We start from the raw sequence: 27,225 nt of genomic DNA on the forward strand, positions 1-27,225 counted from the left end.
AGGACTTGAACCCAGATCTTCCAGGCTCACAGGTTAATCTTCTATTCATATACCCTGCTGCCTCTTTTTGGGTCATTTGTAATTCATCGATAAGCATTTATTAAGTGCCTACTATGTTTCAGGCACCATGCTAAGCACTGGGAATACAAAAGAAAGCAAAAATTAATTCTTTCCCTCAATGAATTTACAGTCTTCTGGGGGAGAAAATATGAAAATAACTTACAAATAAGACATAGATGGGATAAATGTACTTGCTAAAATAAAAGTGAATCTGGAACAATGACTTTTGCTCAATTGCACATTAAACAAGCAAATTTTTAAAGAAAATTTGTATTTTTATATTGACACGATGTACAAGAAGACTTCATACTTAATTTTTTTTTTTTACTTTACGATTTGATAGTATGGAAGGATGGAAAGAACTGGTTTCAAATCCCTACTCAGCTATTTACTCCCTGTGTGAGGTGAGTGGGTGGCAGGATACTTAACTTCTCTGTGTCTCAGTTTCCTCTTTTGTAAATTAATAGTCTTGTATTATATTACCTTTGCCATCTCTTCCTGCTATGATTCTTTTTAATGTTAGCAGATGAAGAGTTCTTTTCTTATTCTCTTCTGATTTATAGTTATCTGTAAAGATAATTAATGGCTTATCATTTCTATTTATTGGATAATTTAATAAAAAGGTGATTCCATCACTTGGTTTGAAAATCTAAAATTCTTATCAGTCTGGATATTAATCTATGAATTTCCAAGCAGTATGTGTGTACTTGTAACCATACATACATAAATATTATGTTTAATATAAGATTCTAATTTAAATACTCTCATACCAAGGAAATCAGAGTAAAGGATTCTATGTCACCCTAATTCTTCCCTACTGGGCTTAGCAGAATATATGTATTTGTAATATGTATGTAAATTGCATACGCTCTGTATAAATATTTCAAAATTAAATATAATCTGTTTAATATTCTCTAAATGTAAACAGTCACCTATCCACATTAAGATAAATGGATTTTAGTATGACAGTTCCTTAAAAGCTATGTTTCTATCCAGCATAATAATGATACCACAATAGAAGTACTGACAGGGCTGTTTATTGGAAAGACCACCGAACTGAGAGATCAGAGACCTGGGAAACAACCTTTGCCAGTAATGGGTTTTATGTTGTATGGCCTTGGTCAAGTCCTTCGTCTACATAAATGAGGAATTTAAAGTAGGTAGTATGAAAGTTCCCTTCAAAGTAGCTTTGACTGTGGAATAACTAGATGAAAGAAGAGTTACCATAAATAATCACTAGACTAGTTCTACCTGTCTGTATTCTTGGTATTTTCACCTGTTTTAGAAGTCTTGAGTGTTTCTCAGTAAGAACTTTACCTTCATGTTTTAGAAGAAAAAAATTTAAGTTCTTTGTAAGGAGTATTATTTATTATAAACCTGTGAGTACATGTCAGAATTCACTTAACAATTCAGCATTTATAAAAGCAAGACACTGTGCTAGGCACTGTCATACAAAGACAAAAAGAAAACAGGCCTTGCCTCCAAGGAATGTACAGTTCTAACTGGAGAATATGATAGGAACATAGATAAATTAAATACAACATAATTTAGAAAGGTTAAGATTATTACCATCTGAGCTGAATTTCTAAAGGCTTTGCATTAGGGTACAGGAATAAATCTATGAAAAAAGGAATCAATTCTAATAGGTAGGGCAAAGAAATAATGAATCCCAAGCCCAGGACCTGCCTATGCTAAGGGACAAAAATGGGAGTTTGAGTGACAAATTAAGGAATATCTAGCAGCCAGTTTGCTGGGAAGCAAAGTTTTGAAGGGAAGTAATATGAAATAAACTCCCAAAGGTTATTAGTGGTAGCCTTATTGCAAAGGACTTTAAGTGCTAGCCTGAGGCATTTTCAGCTTATCTTGGAGACAACAGGAAACAAATCCTAGAGAGGATAGGAAACAATTGGGGATTTAGGATCTGAGGAGAGAGTTGGTCTGTTATTTTATCAGCAATGTAAATGAAGGATTGAAGTGGAAAAAGACTGAAAACAAACAGACTAATTAGGAGGCTTTTACGGGGTCTTAAACTAGAGTTGCAAAGGGCTTTAAATTAAGTGATAGTTTAGCTGCTACCAGTAATCCTTGAAAGACTGGTGAATGGCAGAGGTACCCCTGGAATGGAGGACAAGTATTAGCATAGTATTGTTTTCTCCAAAAGAAAAGTGGAATTTGTAAACTGTAGACCAGTGTATTTAATGCAATTTTCACCAAAAGTTGAGTATATTATCAAAGAGATAGCTAGTAAGTATCTAGAAAAGGAAGTTGTGACTTCAAATAGCCAATAAATTTTTTAAAGACTAGCTCATACCAGACAGCCTATTTCATTTTTATGAGGAAACTAGACTGGTAGATCAGGATAGGGCAGCTGGGTGGTATAGTCAATAGAGTGCTGGGGACTGGGCTCAGGAAGACATGAGTTCCAATCTGGTCTCAGACTCTTCTAGCTGTGTGACCTTAGACAAGTTAAGTGATTTGCTTTAGCTTTGTCATCTGTAAAATGAGCTGGAGAAGGAATGACAAACTGCTCTTTGCCAAGACAACCCCACATAGGGTCACAAAGAGAGAACATCAAAAAAATGTTGGAAATAAGTTTATCTCGATATAAGCAAAGTATCTGAAAAAAAGTCTTTCATGTTATTAGTGGGGGCAAGTTCTAGTTATGCCTTTGATTCCCAATATTTTAGCTATGAGAAGAAGACACATTAGGGATGCCTTGAGTGGTTAGCAGAGACTAGTGAAGGTTTGTTTCAAGTACAGAGTTGACTCAGGCCTGATTGAAGGTAGTCAGCAGATGAACAGAGACTTGACAATTTCTCAACCTCTCATTAGAATTGAGGGAATGGGGTGGAAAGGCACAGGGAGAGAAGTTGGCCATGGTAAGGTAAGGGGCCACTAAATAAGGAAAGAAGGTGATGAGTTAGGGTGATGGAATTGGAGAGGAAAAAATAGGCCTTGAATATTTAAGTAAAATGAGAGATAATCTGATAATCTCTCTTGAGAGGGATGGATGAATTGTGAAGAACTTGACCAGCAATGATTTGGAACCACCTCTGCCAAAAGAACAATGAATTGTCAATGTGTATGTGTTTGTCCTTTGTTGTCAAAGAAGACCATGCCATCAGAGAAATGATGACATGACTTGCACTTGACTTTGTTTTGAGTGAGGGAGGGCTGTGCAGATCACCAGCCTCACTTCTCCTCCAGAATCATCTGAATCCAGTGACCAGATATTCATCAGGATGACTGGAGATGACCTATAATGAGGCAGCTGGGGTTAAGTGACTTGCCCAAGGTCACACGGTCACACAGCTAGTGAGTGTGTCAAGTGTCTGAGGTAAAATTTGAACTCAGGTCCTCCTGACTCCTGCACTGGTACTCTATCCACTGCACCACCTAGCTGCCTAAATTGCCAATGAGGGAAGAATAAAGTATTGCCCTAATGCAGTGAGGACCCAGGCAAGGTTAAATTGCACAAACTTAATGAATAGAATTGGCTCTTTTGTATGATTTCTTCCATTCTCACTGAACTTGGGAGAAAAACAGTAACCAAGTCTACTACAAGCACTGACCCTGTGCCAGGTGCCAAGGATTCAAAGACAAAAGGCAAAGCAATCCTTGCCTGCAAGGAACTTACCTTTATAGTTGAGAGGAAAACAATATTCAAGGAAAATTAAAAGGAAGATAAATTGTAAATGGATGCAATAGATAGCTGCATGACCTTGGGCAAGTTATTTAAACTCTACCTCAGTTTCCTCAAGTGTAATATCGAGAAAATAATAGCATGCACCTGCCAGGATTTTTGTGAAGATCAAATGAGGATTTTTAAAATGCTTAACAGAGTGCCCAGCACATAGTGGGCACTGTATAAATGCTAGTTACAAAAGTATGTAACTAGTTATATCTAGACACGACTGGATATATAACATAGTTATATATGTAAAGTCATAGAGTCAGAGAGATTGAATATTTCATGACTCAATCTCATTATTTAACTAATTGGGAAACTGAGGTAATATAATCTAAGTGACTTACCCAACAATGCTACATAGCATGTCAGTTACAGAGCCAGGACTCCAACCCATGTGCCTTTAATTTTGGAGTCTGAATTTTTCAGATAAGAATTGGGGGATTTATTAACTCAGATACATTTTTTATTTTGTTTGTTTCAAGGATCATTGTGACTGAAAGAGTTCACCTGCTTGCCAACCTTCTGGTTATGAGTTTTTCCATATTTGGTTAGGTTAAGTCTTAGAAAGTTTAAGTCAGCTATCAGGCCCATGTTAGTTTTATAAGGTATGGACAGCTAGGTGGAGCAATAGATAGAGCACCAGGCCTGGAGCTAGGAAGCCTCATCTTCATGAGTTTAAATCTGGCCTCAGATACTTATTGGCTGTGTGACTCTGGGCAAGTCACTTAACCCTATTTGCTTCAGTTTCCTCATCTGTCAAATGAGCTGGAGAAGGAGATGGCAAACCACTGCAGTATCATTGCCAAGAAAACCCCAAATGGGGTCACAAAGAACTGTACACAACTGAACAATAACAGGGTATGATCACTGAATTGAACTGTGTATGGGAAATGGAACCATACTTTTAGTGATAACCAAATACTCGCTTTCCCCAAACTCTGTATGTTTAATACCAGTATTCTCCTGGTGATTTAATTTGATCATAAATCATGTAACGCTGTGATATTGGAATCACAAATTTAGAGATGGAGTTAATTTCATCCAAAACAACGTTTTACAGAGGAAGATAGTAAGGCCCAGGGAGGTTAAAAAATACCTCCAGAATCATGCAGGTAGTACATGACAGGTTCAGGATTAGAACTCAAGTTCTCTGACTCCAAATCCAGCTTGCTTCACACCACAACACTCTACTTCCTCTTAAAATAATCAAAATCATAGGTAACTCAAAGAGCAATGAAAAAGATGCCCAAAGTATGTAGGATGCAGCTTGTTATCATCTAAGGCTGATACACCTGACAGATTGTAAGAGATAGCATCAAAGTGGTGAGGATAAAGTATAAACAGAAGGGGATTAAGTGGAGGGAGCCTTGAAGAGGAAGAACAGTTTCCCTGAACTCAGCTTCTGGTGTCTGGTCCTCTGCCTGGTTTTAACCCTGAAGCAAGATCTGTTGTTCAGTCATGTCTTACTCTTCATGACCCGCTTTGGTGTCTTTGTGGCAAAGATGTACAGCTAGCAAGTGTCTGAGACCAGATTTGAAATTGGGAAGATAGATCTTCCTGACTTGGCGCTCCATCCATTGTGCCATCTTGCCATCTAGTTGCTCCAATGACAACAACAACCCTCAGCCTCCCTCTGCTCTGATGGGAGAACACCAAATTCTCCCCAAGTGTCTTCCTTTTTAGAGGTCAGAAACTGGACTCAGCTCACTCTGCTTTCTTTTTGCAACTCCATGGAGCAAAATGCCTCCCAGTGTCCATCCTACCCTCCTCCACCCTTTCCTATATTGTCTCTACCCCTTTAGACTATGAGCCTCTTGAGGGAAGGAACTGTCATTCTTTTTATTATTATTTAATTTTTTTATTAATTATCCTCCCAGCTCAGCACAGTGCCTGGTCCATAAAGTGTTTAATAAATATTTATTGGATTGGATCCAAATCACAACTCTCCAACTTATTAATTATGTGGTTTTGAGCATGACACAATATGCCACTATTTCCTTTTGTGAAAAATTTGGAGGTTGGAATGTCTGGTTTTTAAGATACCTTCCAGCTCTAAATCTCTTATTGTACAATACTGTAGTGGTACATGTGACTGGGAAAGGATGAGTGATATGATGAGACAGAGAGACAAAAAATGAGTGCTAAATTGGAATCCTGAAATATGAATAGAACTGGAGAAAGGCCTTCAGGACATTGAGTGGTTAGTTTTTGAAAGGTAAATGGGGAGGCTGATGAGGAATCACATACTAGAAGGCATGAGAGGTTGCAGTCTGCATTGGTGGCTGACGTCCCTGTGATAGTGCCATCGCAGACCCAGGACAAGTGACTCAAATGAATGAATTGTGCTTTGAAGCATATTTCCTCATCTTTAGTCAGACAAAGATTAAGATATCATTAAGTGTACTTCACTTTAATTGGGCCTATTAATTTCATGAAATCCTATATTTGTTTGTTTTTGGAGCTTCATTTTCAAAGAGGATCAATGATGGTTCTTGGTTTTTGGTGTTTTGACATGCCCATTAAGTGAGAAAGTTGCACTGAGTCATCAGCCTCACTCTCCCTGCAAAAGGGCCTGCGGATGCAGTCGCATGTCTTTGGGGTTTGTGATGTCTGACCAAGCTGTAAGCCCTCCACTGCTTCAACTTCCTTCATAGTAGTTGGGACGATCTGTTCTCATTCATCCATTCTGCCCAGGGAAGTCAAGCATTTATATCAGGAGACTTTAGCGCATTTTTAAAAATGTAATTTATTTAAATTTACAATGAACCTTTAAAAAACTTGTCTTATGTAAAGGTAAGGCACATCTTCATTGACAATGAGATCTTGTGCTTCACATTTTTACTTTAGAACAATTGTAATAAAATGATAATTCTAGTGACTAAAATAACATAATTACTTCCTAATGTTCTCCATTCAAATAACTAGTTTTGCTTTAATAGTATATTCTCTATTATCAGACAGAGAAGAGAAGGCAGGCAGCATGATAGTGTAAAAAGCACAGGATGTAGTGTCAATCAACAGATGTGTTTTTGAATTCTGGCCATGATTTGGGACAATATATCTCTTTGAGTTTAATTTCCTCATTTGTAAAAAACAAATGAGGTTGGATGAGATGTCTTCCAGGATCTCTTCTTTTTCTAACTCCATGAAACTGTGATGTCATAAATCTTTTCTTTACTCAACGGAGGCATCCTCAAAGATGCTCAAGTTGTGATATATTTTTTCCTTTGATGTAGACACAATTTTGTCATGAAGAGGAGCTAAAAATGCATCTTTTGTTAGTAAAGAAAGAAGGATAATCAGTGACTTTAAAATTAAACACACATGCATACATACATAGATACATACACATATAATCTTTAAAACTCAGCTATTATTTCTGTCTATAAATCTTAGTCAGAGTCTGTAAATTTCCAGTTCACTTGAAATAAACCTTCTTGTTCTTTGTCTCTTTTTGGCTTAAATTGTTTTAATGTCAGCTTGAGTTCAGGGATGAACTGGATAAAAGCAGTTTTAGTCAATGTATTTATGTTTAACATTGTGTGTAGGTAAAAGGAGTTAAGGCATTGAGAAAGGAAGGCCCCAGTGATTCTTTGCATTTATCCTGTAAGCCAAAGGTTCTTAACCTTGGGCCTGTAAGCTTTAAAATAATATTTTGGTAACTTTAAATACAATTGGTTTCCTTGGTAATCCTAGGTATTTTATCTTATGCACTTAAAAGCATTATTTTGAGAAAGGGTCCATGGGTCTCAGTAGACTACCACAGGGATCCATGACAGAAAAAGAAAAAAAAAGGTTAAGAGTCACTGCTATAATCCATTAGAAAGGAAATTGATGGCAATATCCTCAGACTGTTTCTTTGTTCATTATTGTTTTCTCCAAGAGTCTAAATTGAAGAAACTATTCCTTGAGCAAAGCTATAGCTCATTATTAATCATCTGTAGTTTCTGATACTGACTCCCCTGGAATTATTTTGGACTTAATCTTATTACCCGTGTTGGCACAGAGAGAGAAGTCCTTCATTTTTCAAGTTCATTCATGTTCAATTGGTTCTCAGATTAGAATGAAGTTTTCAAAGGTCACATCCATCTTAAAACACTAAGGCCTGAGGCAAACTAAAATGTATGTGATATGCGTGCCTGAAAATTGTATATGGATATATATATAGTTATATATATACATTTTCTAAAATTGTATTTTAAAATAATGCTTACTTGTATCTCACTTCTGCCATCCTCCTTATTCTCTCATAGGATATTTCTGCATACCTAGGCTCTTTGTTACAGACAGTTTGTCTGGTTTTTTATACTTAAACATAGCTGTTATACTATTCTCAGCAGGCTCAGTGTTCATGCTGAAATGTTATACCTATTGGAAGTGAGAACAATTATATTTGAAAAAATTATTATTGTTTTTATTAGGTAAACTGGTAGTAATTGCCTAGATTTTAAAGGAACAAAAATATGTTAGCCATGGAAAAAAGGCAAAAATGGACCTTTTTTTCCCCTAAATAATGTTGATGATCCTAAAGTAAGCTTAGTTTGAGAATTCTTTTCTTATTTGGTTTCTTTAATTATTGCTTCTCTGTATGGACCTCATTTCATATAAGAATTTCAAATTATTTGATAAATATTACTAACTAGGCCATTCTCATTTTAGAAACTATACCTAATGAAGTCAGTGAATGTTGGCAGTAGAAAAAGTTAGGCTCTATAATCAAATAAAATCTGTTGACATTAGGATTCAAAGGGATCTTACATGACAGTTGCAACATCTTCCGATGAGCATGCATCTCCCTTTTTTATACCTTTATACCTTGCGTATGGTATTAATGGTCATATACAAGTTCTATACAAGAACTATAACTACTCAAAGTTTGACCTAGCCATACAGGAAATACTGATTAAAGAAGGATTATTATCCAGATTATGACATGCAGTTAGAAGGTCAACCTATAACCTTTGGACAGACATTTCAGTTGGATGAATTGGGCCTCTCTTGAGGACAAGAGAGATCTGGATTGCTCTCAGGAAATGAAAAAGCACCTTTAATGAACTAGCTTTAGGGTTGGTGAAGCACTTTACATAAATTGTCTGATTTGATTCTCATAACAACCTTCTGAGATAGGTGGTATTCTTATACCCATTTTACAGATAAGGATACTGAGTTTTGAGAAAGGACAGGTGACATGCCTAGAGTCATCAAGCTAGAAACTGTTATAGGCAGGATTCAGACACTAGTCTTCTGCCTCCAAGTCCAGAAATTTATCCATTGTGCCAACAATGTGATAGAAAAAAATAGGATAGGCTAGTAATGAGGCAACAGTAAAGGAGGGTAATCATTAAACAGCCTGTGTGTTCCACTGGTATCCTTACAATGTCCAAAGAAAAATAGGAAGTCTCCTGTACCCTGGGTGAAGGCTTTCCCACCTTGATTAATTGATCAGTTTATTGAAGACATGTATAAGAGTAATGCAGTTGTGATCTGCACTTTTTAAAGGAACATCCAAATTAATGAGCTAAGAGCTATTTGAGAAAGAAATAATTTTAATTTTGGCTCTGCCCCCACAGTCCAAATGCAAGCACAGCACTAGAATAGTAATTCAAGAAAAAAAAATGCTACAAATTAACCAAAATCTGAAGAGGTAACATTTTCATGAAAATACAGAATCACAGATTTAGAGAAATTCAGATTTGAAACAGCCCCTCAGGGCCATTTAGTCCAAACATTCCTAAAAGAAGTTCCCCCTATTAATATGCTCAAGAGGTAGTTACCTAGGCTCTGCCCCAAAGCCCTTTAGTTGGGGGAATACCACCACTCTCATGGCAGTCCATTCTGCTTTTATACAGCTCTTAGTTGTTGAGAAGTTTTTATTTTTTTTCTTGCCCTGGCGTTAAGCCTAAATTTTCCACTTTGTAAATTTCACCCAATTGGTTGTGGTTCTACTTCATTCAATCAAAAAGAATGAATTTAATATTTCTTCCTTATATATAACAGCCATTCAAATACTCTATCATGTGCCTCTGAGTCTTTTTCCAGGTTAAGCATCTGATCCTTATATGACATGGATGTAAGATCCTTTACCTGGATAACTTCTCTTCTGATGCTCCAACTTACTAACATCCTTCTTAAGTTGTAGCAACCTGGGCTACACATTCAGTTATTTGTCTTCTTAATTTTTTTCTTTTTTTTATTATGAAGTTAATGAATTTTGTGGGTTTTATTTTAGATTCTGCTGTATTACTATAGATACTGTGTCATTTCTTTCCCTTAAACCTATGGATCCTCTTTGTGAACCTTTGAATTATCATTAAATAGAAATGTTTCCCCATCTCCTTGCCTATGCTCATTCACTAATTTTAAAAAATCTTGTTTATATGGCTCACATTTCTAGCATAGATCATATGAGTGGAGACAATAGATAACCTTGCTTTAACCCTTGTTCTTACTTACTACTGTTTTTCTAGAATTTCTCCATTTCAAAGAGTGCTAGTTCTTGACTTTAGCTAAGTGGTTTTTCTTTTAGCATATTAAGATAAGCTTCTTTTATTCCTATGGTTTAAAAAGGTATTTTAACTATTTTTCTTTATTAATACAGTCATATGACTTTTACTTTTTTATATTTTATATGCCTTAGTATATTTATAGTGTTTCTAATGGTGAAATATCCTTATAATCTTGGTCATAGTGAATAATTTAGATACATTGCTATAGCTTCTTGCTTATATTGTAGTCAATATTTATTTTTGCTTTGATATTCATTAGTCATAATGGTCTATGACTTTATTTCTTCTCTTTCTTACTCCCTAGTTTAGATATCAGATCCATTCCTTCTTCCTCTATTTCCACAAGCATTTAGCATAAGGATTACTTTTTTTTAATGTCTGATAAAATTCACTTAAAATCCACCTCATCTTTAAGTGCTCCCCCACTTTGGGAGCTCTTTCATAGTGTGCGAAATTTCTTTCTGAGGTAGGTGGTTCATATACTCTATGACTTGTTCTGTTACTCTGGGTACTTTATATTTTTGGTAAATATCCATTCATGTTATTTAACATTTCAGTTTTGCTATCATGAAATTAGGCATTTTCCTGACACTTTTCTTCATTTTCTCTTCACTCCCTAGGAATTCATTTTCACTTTAGTAATTTGGTCCCTAGTGTACCTCCTTTCTTTTAAAGTTATAACTCATAGTTTGCCTGTTTTCTTGGTCTGTTAAAAAAAAAATCCAAGTTTTATTTCACACTGCTAACTTTTTTGCTTTCAGTTTGCCATTTTTTCTTCTTTCACTTTCAGGATTTCTATCCTTGTGTTTTCTTGTCTGGGGATTATTAAATTGTCTTCTAGTTTTCTTAGTTTCATGCTGATTTATTGATTTTTTTTCTTTCTTTTTTATTGATGTATTTAGAAATGTGAATTTTCTCTTAAAGGTTGCTTTAGCTGCATTCTACAGATTTTGTTGTGTTATTTAATGTTACCATTTTAACAGAATTGCTGTTGTGCTTTGGTCTTTGACTCACTCATAATGTAGAATTATCTTCTTTATAATCAAATTCTTTGTTCACATTTCTATTGTTTACCATAATTTCCATTACATTATAAAAGGTTTGTTAAATATTTCTGCACTTATGTATGAGTTCTTTACTCCCCAATATCTTTGAAAGGATGCCATACAATATGAAAATAGGTATATGTCTTAAGTTTATAATTAGTTATCTAAGGCTTATTATATATAATTTTTCTAATAATCATTTAAATTTTTAAATGTACTGTTTATCATTTCACTAGATTTGGCTAAGTCTGATAGAAATATGTTGATGTTCCCTGCAATTTTTCACTCACTATTTAAGTCTTCTGAGTTTATATTATTTTTTTTAATATGTAGTATGCAATTCTATGTATTTTTTGAAAATATTGATATTGATTCAAGGTCTACACTGGCTTTAAGCATAATGTTTACCTCTTTGTCTCCTTTAATTGAAATATTTGTTTATTTGTTTCATTGTGTGCAAACAATTGTATTCCACTATTTTTAATTCTTCTAAAGAATAATTAGATCAATATTAGCTCCTTATTTTTAACTGTAAGCTTAAATTTCATTTCTTGTGTGCAACCAGTTAGGGTTTTTTATCCATCACTCTATTCTCTTTTATGGACAATTTTAGTCTCATAAAAATTCAATTTTGAATGTTGTTTGTTTTCTTCCATCAAATTCTAATAAAATATTTATTTTCTTAGAAAAAAGAAAGGAATGGGATTATGACCATAATTTATATTCCTCAAATAAATCTGATATTAATCTCTCCTTTTCCTCTTCTCCCAGTCCCAACTCAAGTCACTACACCTTGCTCTCTATATACCTCTTTTTCTTTCAAAATTACCCTTCCAGTGATGATTTATTTTGCTTGCAGCTATTTCTTCTCTGATTCTACTCTCCCTTTTAGTCTACCCAGTACTCTTTCTTTTCTCACTTCAGATTCTAGCTTACTTCACTGAATTTATACCACAGTTATCTTTCTCAAATTTGATTTAAATTTATAAATCTATCCTTGCCTGGCCCCAGTGAATGAGATTCAAGATAACCACACTTTCTATGATCCTCTCCTCCGAGTCTGCATAATGAACGCCCACATTTCTACATTCTACACTTTCCTCATCCCCTCTCCTTTTGTACAGCATTTTCATTTGGTTTAGTCTGATCTTTTGACCACTCACCCCCATCCTAAGACTCAAACTTGCCTTTGTATGTGTGTCTGCCCTCACTAACCTTCAGAAATTTTGAAGTTTGGAATGGTAAATTGTCTTTTCTACTCCTGATCAGAACCTAAGCACTTGACTACCACTTCTTTCAAGTTGTTCAAACTCAATTAGTTTTCTTGTTTCTTTTACTTTTTTGTCTTTCACAAACTGTCCAGTTCTGATTTTCCTTCTGGAAATTAATGATTTTCATTAATTCTAGTAAAAGTTCATTTTCTCCTGTAGGATTCTGATCAACTTTGCAGATCAGAGTTAATAACTGAAGCAATCAAATTATTCTTGGGTGGAAACCATCTTATTTTACTTTTGGTTCATCACATGCTAATCTGAATTTTCAGGAAGATTCTGGATGACTGTTGTGTCCAGGGGTGTTATCTATAGTAGGAATTCTTTTTTTGCATAGGTTGAACTAGATGGCTGTGGAGTTCTCTTCCAACTCTCAGATTCCTTGATCCTTCAATTCCTGATTGTCAGAAGTTAGCACATGTGCAGTAGCCAAATCAAGATTATTCTTGTTAGTAGGATGGGTTGCAGTAGTATATAATAGTAGCAAGGAGACTATGGAAAGAGATATGAAGACAAGCCACCTTCCTCAGATAATTAACTGATTTTGCCATCTTTCAGTTATTTTTAGTTCAATAATTCCACAATTCCATGGAACAAATCCACCAATCCCATGACAATTATCTCATAACAGTCAGTTTGCCAATACTTGGTATCCATTACAGGAAGACGAGATAAGCTCACCCAAGACATTTCTTGAAACAGCCATACAAAATCTCTCATACAGAGAACACATCAACCTTTGGTGAGGGGAGGAGCAAGAGCTAGAGGAAAAGAGGGTATTAGAAAAGTTAGATGAAGAAGCATAATAATATTGAAGCATAAGATACCCTGAAGTCATATTAAACCAATGGGCAGAAGCAATCCAAAGCAAATACCTCAGTCTCCTCCAGGTAAGATATATCAAGCACAAAACTGTCAAAAATCTCTTTTTATATAAAGAGATTTACTAGCATCTGAGAATCAAAGTTTAAGGGAAATATTAATACACACTTTATATCAACATACATTTATTAAGTCTCTACTATGTGTACCAGGCATGCTAAGCACAGGAGATCTATCTACATATACTTCCATGTGTGTATAGACATATACGTGCACATGTACATATACACACCTGTATAACATATATGTCTATACACACATATTCTTATTTTCTCAACAATTCTGTGATATAGGTACTACCATTTTTATCATGCCCATTTCGTTGAAGAGTAAGTAGAGTGTCAAAGAAGTTAAGTGACATGAGAATGACTACACAATTAGTAAATATCAGAAGCAAAATTCAGCCTCATGTCTTCCTGCCCAATGTAGCATTCCTTCCACTACCCAGGGTTGGGGAACCTGTAACCTCAAGGGCAAATGTGGCCCTCTAGGTCCTCAAGTGCAGCCCTTTGACTGAATCCAAACTTCACTGAACAAATTCCCTTAATAAAAAGGATTTGTAAGGTAAAACTTGAACTCAGTCAAAAGGCTGCACCCAAGTACCTAGAAAGTCACATGAAGCCTTGAGGCTGCAGGTTCCCTACCCTTGATTAGGAACAATATAAAACAAGAACCTCAGTTATGACTGTAATCACATCAACAAATAAGTGCAAAAGTCCTAGCAGGCTTCTTGTGAACCTGAGTCACAATGAGGTAGCCTTTAACAAACAAGAGTAGAGACTTTCCAGAATTGACATGATGCTCTGGTCTGGTGAAGAATGTCTGTAAGCTTCCAAAAGAAGATGCTTGAAATTAATGTCAATCACATTTCTAGAAGCTTGGCTTGACTTTTTCCCTCGCTATTTCAAATCTATGGATTTTCTTAATTATTATTATAGGCTTGAGGATTTACAAAGATACACAAAAGGCCACTTTTGGATGCATTAAAATAGCACATTGTCCCCATACTCCATGGTCACCTCTGTGAAATGTACTTCCTCATTTAAGAGACTTTGCAAGCTACTGTATCCAAAGAGCTCTAAGTTTTATGAATAAATGAAATGGAAGAGGCAGAGACTTTTTCTGCCCCTACTGGGGGGAAAAATCCTGAGCCAATTGAACTGAGAAAATGCATTTGTCACACACAGGCTCAAATGAATAATCATATCCCAGTCTTAGCCAAAATATCACATGTTACATATTTATCAGCAGTTTTGCAGGCTTTTCTTGGAATGCATGTGCATAATATGATAATAGGATATGCCCATAGTATAAATTATACCTAGGATTTATTTTCTGTCACTATTAAATTATGGCTACAGGAAAATGGTGATACTAGGTTTAAATAAACATAAGATATAAGCTATGCATTTAATGAATTTCTTAGATTTCTAATTTTTCAAACTGATTTTTCATAGTTCTATGAAATACTCTTTCTGATGGAGTAGGTACAGGTCATATAGTTGCTCTTATTAAATAACTGGAAGGTTAATCTTTCTTGAGAGTTATTTATACATCGCTGGGGTTATACCAGGTCCAGCCTGTGGTTCTGTTTTGGCTAAAATTCAATTTTGTCAGTTCACTCTGAGTTATAAAAGCTCCTAGAAACACATTCATGATAATCCAACTCAAAAGAAGCTAATTGACAAACCAGAATAGCAAATAATTCATCCTGAGTTTCACTAGAGACTCTCCAGACTTCTTGCTATATCAGTATCTAGCAGCCTTCCCATGCTGGGAGATCCCTTTACTCCTGCCACCTTCTTCAGTTCTGTGCTTTCTTCCTCTGATTAGTGAATTCTTCCTCCAATGTCCATTTTAAGGAAGGGCCCAGGCCAGCCATGGTCACTGTCCTTCATTCCTCTTCAGGTTCCACACCCTGTGTCTCCAGACTTCTTTCTCTGTCACCACCACCTTTTTCAGTTTCCCTGTGTATGTTGTCTTCTTCCATTAGACTTCTACTAGACTTCCTTGAGAACTAGGACAGTCTTTCTTTTTTTCTATTTCTATTTCCAGCACTTCGCAGAGTGGTTGGTACACAGTAACTGCTTGTTAAATGTTAATTTGACTACAATGTTAGCCACATAAGGAGTAACTGAGAGGCTATCCATCCCCTTCCTGGGATATAGAAACTCAAATAATTGATCATAGCATTTCTTGGTAACAGATTTAGAGAAAAAGGAGTTAAAATTTTTTAAAGGAGAATTTAAAAAAGAATAGTGTGTGTGTGTGTGTGTGTGTGTGTGTGTGTGTGTGTGTGTGTGTGTGATTCTTCCCTTTGGAAGTTTGGTGAAGTCTATGAACCACCATTTAGTATAATATTTTTAAATGCATAAAAACAAAGCAAGGGATTATAAGAAAAACCAATTACACTGAAAATTCTTTAATAACCTTGAAGAAAATTTTAAAAAGTCTACCAATATGTCGTGATAGTAATAAGATCCTGGTTTAACAGTAGGAAACACAGGGTAGGAATAAATGCCTACTTCTTACATTGTCATTGAAAGATCCAGTGAAGACAAGTGGATTCTGGTCTTGTATCTACCATGAGTTTGAACAAATCATTTAGCTTCACTAGTTTTCAGTTTCCTTCTCTGTAATTTGAGCTGGTTGGGATCCTTGATCTCTATCTCTAACACTCTATGGCTCTTTAATTTGTCTGAGGGTGGTGTACCCATGGAATCAATGCTAAGACTGGTCTCACAACATTTTTTAAAAATAAATGTACTGGAATAATCAGCATATAGTGAAATTTTGGTATTTATGGATGGCAGTACGCCCTTTTGGGAAATGAAAGGCTGAGCAAATGATAAAGAAAAGAAAAGCTACATGATGATCTTTTGAGGTTGAGTTGTCAGAAAAGTGGCAAATATATTTTAATGTGGTGGAATGCAAATCAATGCATTTGGAGAAACTATAAATCAAAGTTAGGCATAAGAATGTACTCACCTGTATTTCTTTGCTGATTGTATGATCCATCAGTATTTAGAGGATGGTTCTCTAGGGAAAAGGTCAGTTTGATTAGGAGAAGAAAGCCTCCCTCTCAACACCTTAGCCCAAGAGGTATAAAACCCTACCCAAGCAAAAAAGTTCCAGAAAATTAGAACCAAGCAAATATATAAATGAATGACTTGATAAGGTAACAAGAAATAGTAAAACAAAGTTTAAAAAGCTGAAAAACAGAAGAAAATGTAAGACATCTCAGCAAAAATAACTGATCTGGAAAACAGATCAAGAAGAAAAAATTTAAGCATCATTGGACTATATGAATGCCATGACCAATCAAGAATTTAGAAGAAAGTTGCTCAGCTCTTTAGAACCACAGGACAAAGGGGAAATAGAAAGAATCTAGAAAGAAACCCCAAAATGAAAACTCTCACGAAGATTATTTCCAAAATGCAAAGCTTTCCTTAACAAAAAATACTGCAAACAGTCAGAAATAAACAGTTCAGATACTGAGGATCCGTAGTCAAGGATCACACATGATTTAACAGCACACACTCTTAAAGGAGCTGAGAATTTATGATCATATTCTAGAAGACAAAAGATCATGTGGTTTCTTATTTGAGAATAACTTACCCAACAATGCCACTGGGGAAAAATAGAACTTTAAGGAAATACAGGATTTCTAAGAATTCTTGATGAAAAACTAGAGTTGAAGACAAACCTTAAAAGTAAAACACAAGAAAGAAAAACAGACTTTAAAAGTAAACACGAATGATTAATGACAAAGGACTAAACAAGATGAACTACTTATATTCCAATATGAAGAGATGATAGATATGTCTCCTCCAAAACCTGCCATTATTAAGGTCCATAGAGAGACCCCTATTAAACAAGGCCTGGAAATGGTTCTATTGTGTCTTTATAATCTTAAGAAAAGAATGGAAAGAAAAAGGAAGAGGAATACACTGGGGTGGTGAAGAAAGGAAAGAAAGATTAAGGAAAATTATTTTATATAATCAGGGTACACAAGTAAGCATATATACACAGAGAAGGAAGTAGGGGAGTACGTGACTGGCCCTTGAACCTCAATCTCATAGGAACTGGTCAAAAGAAGGAAGATTTGGGTACATAAATCCATTTCCCTAAGCAAGAAAATAGGAGGGAAAAGGGGAAAGTGTGGAGGGAAAATAGAAAGGAAGGTAGTTTAAGGAAGGGATTAATCTTAAGCAAAAGAAACCAAGGATGTACAAAAAACATTTATAACTCTTTTTGAGGTGACAGAGAATGGGAATCTGAGAGGATGCCCATAATTTAAGGAATGGATGAACAAATTATGGTATATAAATGTGATGAAATATTAGCTGAACTCTTTTCAGTATAATGACTAAGAGTTCTAGATATGTTTTTATTGACTATACATATTTGTAATTTTTTTTTGTCCTTTGTTCTCATTTGGAGAAAGGGACTTTGAGAAAGCAGAGATTAACTGGTTAAAACAAATATATTTTAAAAATAAAAAAATACAAGTCCATGGACCCCAGGTTAAGAAGCCCTCATCCGTAGGGAATCCATCTTCCATTTTGTCTCTGTCTTCTATGGTAGTATCTTTCTGTTTCATTAGCTGCTTGATAATAATAATGCTTGTATGATCAGGGGGAAAAGTTAATTCTGTGATAACATCTTTAAAAGAATTTTCTATGATTTTGAAATATTCATGGGATACATGTTGTTGGAAGAGAGGATTTATGGTGGTTTAGCTCTACTGAATCAAAGGTTGTGTTCTTCACACCCATTAAAGATTCAACCTGCTCTAGAACATAATAGGAAAAAAGCTGTTTTCATTCCTTATTCTTTCATTAGAGATTCCTCAATGGCACTGTAAAACAGACTCAAAATTTTGCAGAGATGAAACAGTAGACATATGAATCAGAAGTCATTGATAATTTTCACTCACTTTTTTGTAAGTATAATGCATTATGTTTCTTCCAAGTATTTGGTAACATTTTTTTTCTCTCAACTATCTTGAGAATCAATGTATATCATTCATTGCCTTTGAAACTGTATCTCTTCAAGAGAGAACTTTTTTGTGTGTGTAATCATATAATTCAACTGCTTCTTCTATCTTCAAGTTCTTTAATCCCATATCTGTTTCTTTAAGTAGCCCATCAGGGACTGATTAAAGTCTAAACATTATATCTTCTTTGTTATTAATGGAGAAAAGAGTTTAAGTTTATGATACAGGCTTTTATAGATATTTTCCATTTTTTTGTTGTTGTCTTCAAGTTTTATCTGTAAATACCACAGATTCATTTGAGCTAGCTGAGTCTCTTACCTATCTTCCTGTAAACTTTTAAATTTTTTTTAAATTTTTTCCAATTGCATGAAAAACTTTTTCACATTCATCTAAAAAAAATTTAGTTCTAAATTTTCTTCTTCCCTCCTTTACCTCACCTAAGGTGGTAAGCAATTTAATATAGGTTATGCATGTGCAATAATGCAAAACGTATTTCCATATTAGTCATGTTGTAAAACAAAATAGTCCAAAAGAAACACACACATACACACACACACACATACCACATACATACACATGAAAAATACTACCCATCAGTCTGTATTTAGACTCTATCAGTTCTTTCTTTGCAGGTGGATAGCATTTTTCATCATGTATCCTTTGAACTTGTCTTGGATCCGTGTATTGCTGAGAATAATTCAGTCATTTGCAGTTGTTCATCGTACAATATTGCTGTTACTGTATACAGTGTTCTGGTTCTGCTCACTTTACGTTGTATCAGTTCATGTAAGTCTGCAGATTTTCATAAAGCATCCTTCCTGCTTGGCATTTCACATAGCACAACAGCATTACATTGCAATCATATATCACAACTTGTTCAACCATTCCCCAATTGATGGGTATCCCATCAATTTCCAATTCTTTGCCACTACAAAAAGAGCTGATTGGTTCTGTAAAATCTTGATTCAATCAAAAGGTTGCACTTAAGGATCTAGAAGGCCACAGATTCCCTACTCTTCATATACATAGATTTATAGCCCTTTGGGGGTTCATAGTTCCAAATTGATCTTTAGAATGGTTGGATTAGTTCACAACTCTACCAACAGTGCATGAGTTTCTCAATTTTCCCACATCTCTTCCAACATTCATCATTTTCCTTTTCTGTCATACAGCCAATCTGATAGATTTGATAGAGTTGTTTTGATTTGCATTTCTCTAATCAATAATTGTAAACCTCTTTTTGCCTCCAAGACTTCTCACTGTTTTATGAGATATTACTCTCATAGGATTTTTCAGATGAGTCAATATTCTAAACTATTGTAGCCTTTGATTACCAAATCTCTCTACTTGTCAGAGATTGTTTGCTGACCAAGGCATGTTGTAGGCTGCTTTGATCTCTTCATTGCACTAAATTAAGTTAAATTTTGTATAACTCTCTGGACAATTGTGATGGTTAATATCAATGCCTGTTATTTTGTCCATTTCCTATATTTTTAGCGTGAGTAGCTTGCTTTAATCCATCAAGTTTGAATTACCTCAATTGCATGCTTTATCTTACTATAATTCTTTCTAATTTGATTAATTAATTTTAAACTTTACTCCAACAAATCTGACTGTACCTAGACAACTGATTCAAAAAAAGATTGTGACATTAGTCATTTCTTGCCACTTTAAATGTATTAATTTCATTTTTGTCATATATTTTGCTGCTCTGTATACCTCATGCTTCCCAACTCTAGTTCTGAATACAATATTCTTGACACATACATTATGTATACAGATTATATATGCATATGTATACATATATAAATCATGTATGTATATTTCCGAAGCTTCTGTATGGTCTCAACACAATTGACTCTCTTATTTATTACTCATGAATTATTTGTTTAAGCTTTTTTTTGCCAGCCTATTTTTCATCTGTCTCTGCACTGAAGTCATTGAATATTGAAATACATGATAATTTTATTTGGAGGATCTTACTGAGTCCTTCATAAAATTTCTCTACCTTATCCTTTGCAACAGAGATTTTCACATAAGTTGTAGTTATTTTCTTACTGATCTTTAAAAAAAAGATACTTATTTTGCACACTATAATATGAAATGACCTGTTGAAATGTTTCCTGTTTCCTTTGAATATGTGATTAAAAACAATTGTGGCAACCCTTTTATTTGTCTTTCCATGAAGACCCTGAAATCTCTTCTTTCATTTAACTGGAAATCTGGTGTTTTCTGATTTCATTTATGTTGAGAATAACAAGATGTGGTTGCTCTGATGGAAAATCAAGTCATTCGTCATGGACATGGATCTGAAATTTATAATACCAATGTAACAATTAATATTCTTATGTCTAAAAATGTGATATTTACCAACTTCTTTTCCACCACTTTGTCACCATTACTGTACATGTGCAGAAGTGGACAATCTTGTAAGGACAAGACTAAGGTTCATTTAATTTTTTTTGCTCACTTTTTTTGGGTTTAGTCATGGGTTGACATATCCATTCATAGTCAAGAATTCGTCATTAAGTGATCAGCATATTGTTGATGCATTCCTATTCAATCTCTTCTTTAATACCCATTATGCCATTCTAACAGTTATAAATTAATCAAACTCTATTATCTTCTATCATATGGGAACCCATCTCTCACTTCTTCCACCAAGATGAGCAACCACGGATATACTAGATTTGGGTAAGTTATAGCAACAAAAATAGGGTTGTGTATCTTAGTTTCATGAATTTCAAGTACAATAGTCTGGTCTGGGATAGGGCAAAGCAGTGGTGTGAAAGCAGCATCGCAGAAGGGCAAGATATCTGCCAGCTCATTCTGATGAAGGAAGAAGTGAAGGAACTGTGGCAGGTAGCCTCTACTGGATAGAGTTGTATGATATGTGATATCCTTATGATCTAGATGGCCAGATTTCATTTGAAAATAGTAAGAAATTTTCACAATTACGTAACACTTTAGTGTTTACTGGTTATTGTTTTCATTGTTGTTTTCTCTCTAAGTAACCTCTTTTAGTAGCAGAGGTATTTTCCCAAATTATAGATAATAATTCATATAATGGAGTGTTCTTAATTTTGCAAAATACGTTCCTTATAACATTAAAAAATAGATAGCATTATTTTATCTTCATTTTATAAATAAAGTAACAAACCTTAAATACTTACCTAGGTACAATGCACTATATTAGGTAACTAGGATTAAAAACAATGTTAAACAAAAGAGTGTTCCTGTCTTCCAGGAGCAGGTATACTTTTGAGGTATACAACATAGGACTGCAGGATTATAAAGTCATGGCTTTACCATTGGAAGAGACCTTAAAGGTAATTTAGTTTAACATTTATATTTTATAGAGCTTGATAATTTCTCCATTACCCTTGTGAAATGGCCAAATTTCCCCAGCCTATTCTTATATATTCTAACTCCAGAGGACTTTTCATGCTTAGTCTAAAGCTTATGATGGATTAATTAATTGATCAATTAAGACACATAAAGGTTTTCAATTTTACCCTTAAACAACAATGAAATAACATGTCTAATTATATATGCACACAGGCATGTATGTGTTTTATGTATATGTATATACACACATATACACATACTTGTACATGGGTGTATATGACCAGAAATATTAAGAGGAAAAACCAAAAACATAAAGTTAGGGGGATAAGAAAATTTTGGTTCAAAGGGTCCTTATTGCAAGTAAACATTATGTTTCTAAAAATCATTATTTTTTTCCACTGTATCACCCTATCTCTCTGTGTGTTCTACTACTCTTCCTAGTGTTAAAAAGGAGAAAGAGATTGAAAGGAAGACATTGAAGCAGAGGTTGAGGTTATGAAGATATTTATTACAGAATTTGAATTCCAATCTGGAGGATTGGAGAAAGCATGATAGGAATAGAGGAAGCAAATAAACGTTTAGGAAGCCAGGTTGCACAGTGCAGGGTGGGGTAAGGGAGCCCGGAGTCAGAAAGAACTGAGTTCAAATTTGCCTCACTTATTAGCAGTTTGACCTTGGGCAAGTCACTTAACTTCTGCTTGTTTCTTCAGCTGTAAAATGTGGATATTAAAAATGTCTATCTTGTAGGGTTGTCATGAGGAGTTAATGAGATAATATGTTTCCCCACCTTCATTCCTAAAGTTACAGCCAGAATTTGGCACAGCAGTGTTGGTGCAATGATCATTTACTTAGCATCCCTACATAGGTGGCACCAGAGTGCTACTCAAAATTAGTGAGGCTTCCAGTGTGGGGTAGTAGTGAGGTAGTGTTTGTGGGGGAGAGAGAGAGAGAGAGGTACTGCAAGCCCTTGTCAGGAAGGCCTCAGCAGGAAGTAGTCTACTGTTCTTGTCACAGGGTCCTGATTTTCCAGGTAGACTCATCTACAGTAGCCTAGAGTCTTTAAGATGTTACTGAAGGAGCTTCCCACTCTGACCTAGATCTGGCCTTTACAGTGGTTCCTATGGGACAGAAGTTAGTCCCAGGGAGCTGGTTATCTAAGCTTCATACACTGAGACCCTAACTGTTGATGCCTGGTTGAGGTGGGCAGTGGAGAGGAGAAAATTCAGCAGTAACAGCTGCAGGCAAGCAGGCCTTGGCAGCTTTGCTATAAACCACCTGGTGAAAATTCCCTGGGATGCTGGTTTTTCTACAAAGGGTGTGAAGAGAAATAAGTTCAGTTATTTCCCCATCATGTCTCTAATGGCCAGAATTAAACATTTGAATTTTATCTTAAAAAAAAACAACAAACCTCCATAGCCTCAGAAGATGCTAGTGAGTACTGAGGAAGCTAAAAGTCTGATAGGGAGGCAGGGGGAGGAAACGCAGGCGACCTGAATAACCCACAAACTATCCATATAATCACTCCCTGAAGAATTTTTTTTTTAAATTCAAGAAAAATCAAAATTCACTCAGACATTTAAATTACCTGTCTTCATTAGAGACCATAAGTCTCCCAGCAGGTAGAAAATGAGTGTACCTTCCCTCCCTTTTCCCCATACTTTTCCCGACCCTCCATTAATTTGTGTATTTGCTTACAAGTTGTTCTAACAGGTCATGTCTCCAATGCACAGCTGGGTGACAGTACTATCCCTCCTAATATGGAGAAATGAGGGAATTTAAGGGCTATTAAAGATCAGTCTAAACACAGGGTCAAAAAACAATGATTTGACTTCACGTCTATAACAGGCATCATATTTCCTGACTTCTCAATAGGTGGGAGAAGGATTAGAGGGAGAGAGAATATTTGGAATGTAAAATTTTTAAAATATAAAAATAAACAAGTCAGTAAATAAATATGTGCGTGTGTTCATCCTTCATTGCCAAAGAAGACCATGCCATCAGAGAAATGATGACATGACTTGCACTTGACTTTCTTTTGAATGAGAGAGGTCTGTGCAGGTCACCAGTCTCACCTCCTCCAGAGCCGTCTGAATCTAGTGACCAGATATTCATCAGGATGACTGGAGATGACCTAGCATGAGGCAATTGGGGTTAAGTGACTTGCCCAAGGTCACCCAGCTAGTGAGTGTCAAGTGTCTGAGGTGAAATTTGAACTCAGGTCCTCCTGATTCCTGCACTGGTACTCTATCTGCTGCACAACCTAGCTGCCCAAATAAATATGTGAATAGATAGATGAATACACATACATACATAAACAGCAAAGAACACTGATTTGAGTCGCTCAGGAGTCAGGCATGGCAGAGTGTCTACTTTAGAAAGTCCAGGACAACAACAGCTCCTGGGTTTAACTAGGTCTCTCAAGCAACTTAACAAAGAACAAAATTTCACATCTGGGCTCAGTAAACTCTCCCATTATGAGGGGGAAAAACAGCCACAAAGTACTTGTTCCCAACTTCCCAAAGGTCTAGAGATCCTAGGATGCTTTTTATCCTCATGGGAGGATATCGAAATTGCTGTGGGTACTAGACATGAAATATGAAAATTATAGCAAAGAAATGACATTGGTGGATGTTTACACTTGTTTGGTATAAAAAAGTCACAGAAATATCATTTTTTACCTTTGTTCATTCATTCAGTAAACATTGAGGACCTATGTCTAGGCCTTGATTTCTTCATCTGTAATGATGTCATGATGTAATAATGCTATATAATAATGTAATGTATGTCATGATGTAATAATGATAGCTATTATTTAGCTCTATGTAAGCTCTTCCATAGAGCTTTTTTGTAAGCACTTCAAAATTGTTATCCCATTTTTTTCCCCCTCACAACTCTGGGAGGTAGGTGCTATTATTCTTTTAAAGAGGTTAAATTTAAGAAGTGAAGGGACATGCCCAGAGTCACACAGCTAGGAAGCATCTGCAGCCAGATTTGAATTCAGGTATTCCTGGTTAGGTCTGTGCTCTCTCCAGTGCTACCTAGCTACATGACCATCTGTGAAATGAGACAATTAGACTAACTGGCATCTGAGGTTCCTTCTAACTCTGGTTCCATGATAGCATGATCTCTAAGGCCCTTTCTAATTCTAAATCTATGATCTAATAAATTGCACTAAGCACTGAAGGCAATTCAAAAGAGTACATACTACTCTTTGCTCTCATAGAACTTATAATCTGCTAGGTAGCAAAGCCATGTTCTTAAACAAAAGAAAACATGATATGTGTTTAAGACGGTCTAACCAAGTGCCATAAGAACTCTGAGAAGGGGAAAGTATTCTCCAAATTGAAAGGAGATCAATGAAGTTTTCATTGAAGAGCAAAATTTAAACTTGGTCTTCGATGATAGATGGGCAGATGGAGATGGAGGTTGAGGGTGAAAGGTATCCCAGATACAGGGAATGGTGTGAGTAAAAAAAATAGTCACGTTAACAGGCATTTATTTAGTGTCCAATATGTGCCAAGAACTGTGCTAAGTGCTGGGGATACAAAAAAAAATGCAAAAGATAATCCCTGTTCTTAGCAGGTCATAGTTTAATTGGGGAGGCAACATGTAATATACCAGTAATGTACCAGGACAGCTTGGAAATCATCACAGAAGGAAGGCACTGGGTCTATCGAGAAGACAGTAGGAACCACCAATATAAAATGCCATAGATGTCAAGCAGAACATTCTTTTGAATTTACTAATTTCTATTGTAATTCTGTCTATACATATTGTATTTCCCTTAATTTAGATTGTAGGCAAGAACTGTGTCTGATTTCATTGTTATATCTTCAATTTAGAACAGTATTCTTTACACATTGAATTGAACTGGTCATTATTCCTGGTGAGTAATTAGGTTTATTTGGCAGCACTGGGACCAGCTTGATAAAGATACCTTTGTCTTGTACCCTCTGCCCAATCATAAGAGTATAGCTTTAGAACTGGAAAGGGTCTTGCATCCTTAAATCTAAACCCCCTTATTTTATAGATAAGGAAATGAAGGCTAGAGTGATTACTCCAACTCCCTCCACCCCTGAAAAAAACTTTATGGATGATGTTGATAGGGGTTAAGTGACTTGTTTAGGGTCACACAACTGGTAAATGTTTGGGGCAAGCTTTGTTCTCATGTCTTCCAGACTTCAAGCCTGGCACTCTAACCATGGCAGAACCCATGTTAGAACCTATGTCCTCTGGTTTGCAATTCAGCCTTCTTTCTGTTGTATATTTCTTCCTCTCTCTTCCATCACCCTAATATACTTCACCCTAGCTTAATTCCTTCTTTCTGAAATCTCTTTTCTTTTCTATCAAGCTACCAATGGCAGGCAGCCTTTGGGAACAGGGGACAACAGGTATATGTTGATAGCTGGAGAGGAAGTACCTTAAGAAGGACTCTAAGAACAGCTAGGTGGTGCAGTGAGTAGAGCACTAGCTCTGGAGTCAGGAGGACCTGAGTTTAAATACAGCCTCAGACACTTGACATACTTACTAGCTGTGCTGTGTTACTTTGGACGAGTCACTTAACCCTAATTGCCTTGTCTTCCCCCCTCCAAAAAAAATAAAGGACTCTAACTGTCCATAGCTTCCATATGAATCAGAATGAGAGGCATTATTTAGAGGTTGAAATTCTTTCTTTCTAGAACAAGTTTAAGGCACTATTTTTTTAGTAGTTAAACTGTACTTTTTTCGAGGGGGGTGTGGGGGGAGTAGAGCAGTAAAGGAAACAAATTTACTTTCTTCTATAACCTGTTCTATACATTTTCTAGAATGAGAATGAACTGTTAAAAAGAAATGCCATATTTCACATCAGGAATACACAAATTATTCACTGGGTTTATATCTCTTTCAGACTTAGGTAAGTTTGACTCTTGAATGACACCACATGAAGGTAGAGTTATGAAGTAACTGCTAAGCTATTTATACACACTAGACACTTTTCTCAAGGTTTGTAATTTTTTGTCAACATTTCAGGCTTGCAAAGGCTCTATCATCAAGTTTTAATTCACACATGCTGATAGTCTCCAGACTTTCTTTAAAAAATTAAAAAAAATAATCTGTGAATTAAAAACTTTTAAAAGGAAGTCATGTGGTCAAGTTTGGCCCCCACTAATGCTCTGCTTTTTCAGCATTCCCTTTCTTATAATGAGTCAATAATAGAGAATGTAATTGATCTCTTTACTTTGACCCTTTGGAAACCTGAGGCAAGAAAGAGTTGTGTTTAGTTTTATTCTGTTGTGTGACTCCTATTTGTCAGTAGGTAAAAACTTTTCCCTTTCCCAAGAAAGCAGTGCCTCCTGTGAACAGCAGCTTTACACAGGCATCCATTGTTCACAGATTTTGATTCCTCACTGAGCAAAAGCTACAGCCTTATAAAGATGCCAAT

At 35.6% G+C, this 27,225-nt stretch overlaps 1 protein-coding gene across 7 annotated transcripts in view; it reads left to right on the forward strand.

The window, feature by feature from the left end:
- The window catches only part of FUT9 (fucosyltransferase 9), a 246,318-nt gene that overhangs the window by 35,331 nt on the left and 183,762 nt on the right, over positions 1-27,225 (forward strand). For 2 of the 7 annotated variants that reach the window (XM_072642866.1, XM_072642865.1), the window contains exon 1: positions 20,750-24,703. The exons of 1 other annotated variant lie outside the window; for it this stretch is intronic. Coding sequence is in view for 3 of the 6 variants with exons in the window: in XM_072642862.1 (XP_072498963.1) it covers positions 21,671-21,784 (114 nt within the window). In the remaining 3 variants the exon portion in view is untranslated. Of the gene's footprint in view, positions 1-20,749; positions 24,704-27,225 lie in introns of those variants that run through there. 4 more of the 7 variants (XM_072642862.1, XM_072642869.1, XM_072642863.1 and 1 more) reach the window with 3 other exon arrangements.

This window comes from Notamacropus eugenii, chromosome 2 (assembly GCF_028372415.1).
Source record: "Notamacropus eugenii isolate mMacEug1 chromosome 2, mMacEug1.pri_v2, whole genome shotgun sequence".
Classification (NCBI taxonomy): Eukaryota; Metazoa; Chordata; class Mammalia; order Diprotodontia; family Macropodidae; genus Notamacropus; species Notamacropus eugenii.